This window comes from Chelonus insularis, unplaced genomic scaffold (genome assembly GCF_013357705.1).
Source record: "Chelonus insularis isolate UGA/USDA-ARS -01 unplaced genomic scaffold, ASM1335770v1 contig_46_pilon, whole genome shotgun sequence".
In the NCBI taxonomy this organism is placed as follows: domain Eukaryota; kingdom Metazoa; phylum Arthropoda; class Insecta; order Hymenoptera; family Braconidae; genus Chelonus; species Chelonus insularis.
The window spans coordinates 12,678-19,836 of record NW_023276596.1 but is presented as its reverse complement, the minus strand read 5'-3'; the positions used below and the strand labels follow the sequence as shown (position 1 = coordinate 19,836).

The 7,159-nt window shown below is 38.2% G+C and overlaps 1 protein-coding gene across 1 annotated transcript; it reads left to right on the top strand.

Moving 5' to 3' along the window:
• Positions 1 to 6,224: 6,224 nt before the first annotated feature.
• On the top strand, positions 6,225 to 6,899 carry LOC118069892 (uncharacterized). Its single transcript, XM_035088237.1, has one exon. It carries the CDS (start codon positions 6,225 to 6,227, stop codon positions 6,897 to 6,899), a length of 675 nt encoding a protein of 224 aa, XP_034944128.1.
• Positions 6,900 to 7,159: the final 260 nt, after the last annotated feature.

Below are 7,159 nucleotides of genomic sequence, written 5' to 3'. Positions count from 1 at the left end.
ATTGCAATAAAAATAGTTATCAATTTATAAAGGATAGGAAAATTTAGGACTCTTGTCCGACTCAACGTCCTAATAAAAAAGTTTATTAGAAAATAATGTTTTTTTTCTAGTCTTGTAGGTGACTGCTGATAAAATAAAGTTCTTTATTTTTCGCTGACTAAATTACTTCAAATGAAATTCTAAATTAATTCATGCTTTCCGAGTCGGAATTTCTTTATTATTTAGCTGCTGAACCACCTGACTAAATTTTATTTTGCCGGTGAACCTTTTGACAAAAATTATTTTGCCGCTGCACTTGCTTACAATACTTGAAATTTGTAATAAGAATTTTGTCTTTATCCAGAATATCTACGCGTTTTCCGTAATTATCATGAATTTATTGATGAAATCTATATTATTTTAATAGTTTTTAGTAGTTAGTAATGGTAAAGAAATATTTCCTACAATATTTAATTGTTCATAACAATACATTATTATATTTAATATGATTATTTTATTACTACTGCCTACAGAATGTTTTTATAGAATATTTTTTATAGAATTCCGTTTTTTTTATTAATATTTCTTAGAAAAAAATTATTAAGTTACTTTCAATAATCAGTGATTGTTAATTGCAACTTTTAAATACTTTTTTTTTTCATTCCGTATATTTTATTTAATTTTTCATTATAAGCTTGAGTTACCATGAATAGTATTCCATTTATAATATTAATCATTGTGGATTTGAATAAGTAAAAAAAAACAAAAAAATACATCAATTCGACGCAGCGCAGTGGAACTTGACTCGTTCTCTCGGCGTTAAGCAGAATTTATTGTGTACAGAACTTGGATGAGTGACCGACGGGAACATCAACGATTTTCTCTACATCCTGCTGGACCCCCTAAATGAAATAATCCCACTGAACCTCCTGAATTTTTTTTTACGTTAAACCTCTTGAAATATTTTTCCTCCTAAAGCCTCTGAATTTGTTGGAAAAATATTACAACGCTGATGGTGCTGCATCGGAAATTATGGAGGGGGTTCAGCGGCAAAATAAGAGTAAAATTTTGACTCGGGTTGAAAAACAATAAAAAAGAGACAATTTTAATTTGGGAATATTAAATGTTTTTTATGATAACAATAATTGTGTTAAAGTTAAAATTAGACTTCTACAGATCATACATGTTGGTATAAAATTTCCATCATTTTGTTCCCATTGGATATAGTATGTCCTCATTTCCAACATACACGGTGTGCATAGGCATACATGACCACATGAGATGACAACTGCATTCGATGTCCGGTCTCTGCATATGCAGCATAGAGACGGACCCATCGTTTTCTGGTCTTGTTGATTATTCTCTGCTTCCGTGTGCTCTATGTTACTAGAATTAACTGTCGTGGCCACTGAAATAGTAAAAATTATTGTAACTTTAAACAATCATGAAATCCGATGAATATGTCTGTCATCAGCGTTTCTTACCTGAAATATTTGAATCAACATCGCTGAGGTCACTTGCTGCAATGCTGATTGTTGAATCTGTGCAAAAAGAAGTATTATTATTATCAAGCCTCTCCAATAGATTTCATTATTGCTAATTTGTGTAATTTAAAATAAATATTAATCATGAGCTTAAAGACTACTACAAGAATGCTTAACTTACCCGAACGTATTGAAATAGTGGATGCTGCATCATTCTGATCACTCCGATTTTCCGAAATAAGATCTGCAACAAAAATAAAATAAATTAATCTTATTCTAAACAAATCTCATTAATACTTTACATAATGACCGACGGAAAGTCATAAATACAAAAATCCAAAATACAAATGGTTACTTACCGATTTTTTCGATGTTCACGTCAATTACTAGAGGATTGTAGACTAGTCGATCTCGTAGAAACGATTACCGATCGAATGTTTCCACAAATGAAGATCACATCGTTCACATTGGTATAGAACCAGTAGTCGACCACAAAACGTCTCGTCTTTACGAAAATGTTATCTCCAAAAACTATCCGGCTCATTTTGAAGTTCACTTCTCAACTGCATATTTACAACTGACCAAATGACATTTAAAATCAAGTTTTTAGGCCAGCCATTCCAGTTTTAGGTAGCTAGAAAACTTTTTTTAATGGCTGTAAATTACTTCGTTCCTCTAAACCAATCTGACACGAAAGACAAAAGATTCATAGGCCAGCTGTAAGGTCAGTGTGTACCCGAGAAAAACAAGACTGTGCGTATCTGATCAGATATGACAGATTTATTTTGACAAACGCACACTAACAGTTATTTTCAGCAATGTTACTAAATCGTAATTATGACATAAAAATATTTATTCAGAAGTAAGATCTAAACTTGATAAATTTTTTATGATCATTGACATCGTCTTTTGGTTTTATAATCATATCAAATCTGATCTGAGCAACGAACAGTTCCCGTTAATTGTGACTGTTTATGATTCCTGTACGCTTTTTGTCAGGCTCAATTAAGTGACAATAAAAATATTTACACGCTGTAACAATAACATTTGCCAGTCTTGTCAATAAGTATATTGCTAACAAATATCAACAATCATTCTTATTGAAAATTGGTAATTTTTTTTATTAATGTTGAAAACTAAATTTGAAAAAAGTAAGGTGACTGTAATAATCCTTACAATGTGAGGAAAAAAGTTTTTCGCGTCAAGTTTTCTTTATTTATTCTTTATTAAATAGAACTATTATACAGAGAGCTACATGTAACTTATACATTATTTTTAATCTCGATACACTTGCTTTTACAATTGTATACAATAATTTATAAAATTTCTATACAATAATCGTTTTTTTTTTTTTACACTTTAAAAATGAACCCAAAAAATGATGAATTGTTATTTTATTATCGTTTCATGTCTATTCTTAGCTAGTAATACATATTTTTAACTAAAATATCTATTACTACTCAGTGAAAACCGCGAGAAAGTGAAAGACTTCGTTCACCAAAAAAAATTTTGATTTGATTAATTTTCAACACAAGTATTTGATCATTGACTGGCTTAAGGAATAATTAACGGTTGGATCATTCTAGGTTGGAATACATAAAGGAACTGTTGCGAGAGGTTAATCATCAAGGCAAGGCCATTCAAATCAGCTCGGCTCCAGCTCCTGCAGCTCTAACCAGCCTAAGCTCATCCGATCCTACTCCAGCTTAACAACCTCCAACCACATCAGGTTGATAAGCTCCAATTAAACTTGACAGTCATGTTCAAGAATTAATTTTTATTTCTTTTGTTGTTAGCTCAAAGTGGCTCTTCCTTGTTAGCTCAACAGCTCTGCTCACCGCTAAGCTCTTCACCAGCTCTTGATTCGTGCTACAGCTCAGCTCGAAGCTCAGCTCTCCACTAGCTCTTGATCCGTGCTCCAGCTCAGCTCAACAGCTCAACTCAACACGCAGCTCTTGATTTATGCTCGAGTTCAGCTTCAGCTCCAGAATCATCTTTAAGCTCGACCTTTGATCGTCCGATAAGCTCTTTAGTAGCTCTATCTTGCTCTTTTAGTTTCTGTGATCCTCCAGCTCTTAAACAAGTTCAAGAATTGCCTGTCTCTCCAACAGCTTTACTTGCAACAGCTCAAGCTCAACTAATTGCTCCTGTTCTGGCTCGTCAACCAGTACGGATGTTGTTGGATTCAGGATCATAGCTCTCTTTGATAAGAAATAAGTTAGCTCGTCAACTCCAGCTCCCAAAACAACGATCATCAATCCTGCTCACTAGTATTGGCAACGCTGTTGCTGGTCGCACACGGGGTCTAAGCATCATTACGCGTAAATCCCTCTACTCAGACAACCAAATACAAGTTCCTGTTGACATGCTCAGCAAGATAACAACATTGCCTGCCTACAACATTGACAGCTCATCGTGGTTGCATCTCAAAGAACTAAAGCTCGCAGATCCTCAGTATGTAACACCAGGTAACATTGATATTTCTCTGGGCACTATACAATGAGCTCGGAGCTCAGACGAGGTCACGCCTCAGATCCTATAGCTCTCAAGATTATTTTTGGTTGGATCGTCTTCGTCGCGACTAAGTCAAGCTCATCGTCTCTCACAAGTCCAGTTCTCCATGTGAAACAGGATCACGATCTTCATGAACTACTATCTAAGTTTTGGGTTCAAAAAGAGACAGCTCAAGCACATTCTTCTAAGCTTACTCCAGATGAAGAACACTGTGAAGCTCATATCATCAAATCTCACTCAAGGGATGCAACCGGTAAATAAGTTGTGAGACTTCCAATAGTTCCATCACCACCAGCTCTTGGAGAATCCAAAACCCTAGCTCTCAAATGTCTTCGATCAATGCTCAAGCGACTCTCAAATGACTCTAAGCTCAATCAGCTCTACACGCAATTTATGAACGAATATCAAACTCTAGGACATATGAGGCGTGCTCCAGAAGTTCAATCAAGCTCAAGAGAAAGTCCAGGTATTGTATCTGGTGATCGCTCGAATGAGATGACCTTGGCACATGATACTTCGGTATCAGGAGGGTCGAGGGTCTCCGTAGAGGGGTCATTGGTGCAACCCAATGGTCTGCCTCATTTTTATTTGCCTTATAATGGAGTTCTAGGTGAGCAAAGTCTTACTACAAAGTTAAGAGTCGTCTTCAATGGATCAGCTCAGATAAGCTCTCGGTCAATGATGTTCTCCATACTGGTGCCAAGCTCCAAGTCGACATCTTCGACGTCTTGTTATGGATTAGACGACACAAAATTATCTTTAGCTCTGATATAACAAAGATGTTTCGACAGATAAACGTTCATTCAGCAGATTGGGATCTCCAGACGATTCTTTGGCTCGATGAACATAACAAATATAGTTCCATACTAGCTATTTCTTGCTGTACGAGTTCTACTTCAACTAATAAAAGATAAAGGCATTAAATATCCTCGTGCAATAGCTTCTATGACGAAAGGTCGTTATGTCGATGACATTTTCGGTGGCTCAGATACTTTGCGCGAAGCTCAGCTCATAGCTTAAGAACTAAAAAAGCTCTGCATGGCAGGGAGCTTCCCTCTAGCAAAGTGGTCAAGCAATAGCCTTGCTGTTCTACAAGCTCTAGCTCTTCAAAGTCTTTCAACTGCTCCTGCTCAAGGTTTAGATGATACAGAACTAAAAGTGCTTGGACTATCTTGGAGCCCTACATCTGATCAATTCATCTTCTCACCGAAAGCTCAACGCTTAAGAAACTAACGAAACGCTCAGTGCTCTCCGAAGTAGCTCAGCTCTTTGATCCGCTCGGATTCTCAGCTCCAGTAATAGTTGGAGCGAAAATGTTCATTTAAGAGCTCTGGTTAAACAAATCAGGATGGGATGATGAACTTCCTACTCAGCTCTCTCAACGGTGGACGCACCTACGAGATAAGTTACCATATGTCGCTCATGTTCACATCCCTAGATGGCTCAACACGATCTCCAGCTCATAAATAGAAATACATAGCTTTTCAGATGCATCGCAGCTAGCCATGGCTGCATGCATTTATATTAAAGTTCAAAACTCAAACGAATCCGCTCAGATCCAGCTCTTGTGTGCTGAAACTAAGGTTGCACCATTAAAACCAGTTACAATTCCTCGGCTCGAACTAACTGCTGCTTGGATTCTCTTAAAGTTCATGAAACATGCTCAAGAAGTACTCGAATTAGCTCAAGCTCCTATCTATCTATGGACTGATTCATCTGTAGCACTAACATGGATTCTTAGTCATCCATCTAAGTGAAAAGAATTCGTGAGAAACAGAGTTTCATCCATCCAAGAGCTAAATACAACCGCTAAATGGCTCTACGTCCCTGAAAATCCAGCGAATTGTGCCTCTCGTGGCCTTACTCCAACCCAACTAAGTGACTTCAAGCTCTAGTGGAAAGGACCTGAGTGGCTTAAAGGCTCATTTTCTTCTTAGCCAGCTCAACAGTTCAAATCTTCAGCTCTTGCTTACAAAGAAGAAAGATCAGGCGTCTTATTGCATGCAGCTGAAGCTACATCTGAAAAAGATCATCAGTTGTGGTCCCTTCTACCAAGATACTCATCGCTCTACAAGCTCTCACGCATTACCGCTCTTTGTCTACGCTTCGTCGCCTCTCTGAGAGGAAAAACCACCAGCTCGTTAGCTCACAATCCTGTAGCTTCACAAGAACAGCTCGATGCTCTGCTCATCTGGGTGAAGATCATACAACGACTACACTTTCCATTTGAATTAAAAGCTCTGCGAGATGGGCTTCAATTACCACTTTGCCTCTAAGCTCGCAGCTTTAGCTAATCAAGAAAGTATACTTGGTGTTGGTGCTCGCCTAACAAACTCTGAGCTCGGAAAAGATGAAATCCATCCGATTATACTCCCAGGAAAATCCTACTCTTCACAGATCGTTATTGATCAAGCTCATAGACAAACGCTCTATGGAGGAACTCAAGTAACTCTCATTCATGTTCGAGAGAAGTTTTGGATCCTAGGAGGAAGAGCTCTTATTCGCTCATTCATCGTGAGATGCGTGATCTGTGCTCGATATCGCGCTCGACGTGCTCAACAGCTCACGGGCCAGCTCCTAGCTGATCGTGTGGTACCAGTTCGACCATTTTACACTACTGGGGTAGATTATGCCGGTTCCCTCACGCTCAAGATGTTCCAGAGAAGAGGCGCAAAAACATATAAACGCTGGATAGCTGTTTTTGTCTGCTTCATAACTTCAGCTGTTTACTTAGAATTGGTGTCAGACAATTCTACAGAAGCATTCATTAAAGCCTACCGATGCTTTGTTAGTCGTCGAGGGGCAAGCTCAGTGCTCTATAGCGACTGTGGAACTGACTTCAAGGGAGCTGATTCCTTTCTAAAGGATCTCTTTCGTCAAAGCGAATCAGAAAACGCTCAGCTCATCAGCTCATTAGCTTAGGTGGGGACAAGATGGATCTACTCACCTCCCAGCGCTCCTCACTTTGGTGGAAATCGGGAAGCCACTGTAAAGTCTGTGAAGACTCACCTAGTGAGGGTTCTAAAATCATCTTTACTGACCTATGAAGACTTTACTGCTCTACTATATAGCTCGAATAGAGGCGGTGTTAAATTCTCGACCGCTCTCGCCGCTCACTGATGATCTCGACGATCTACGAGCTCTAACTCCAGCTCACTTTCTTCATGGAACTTCTCAAGGAT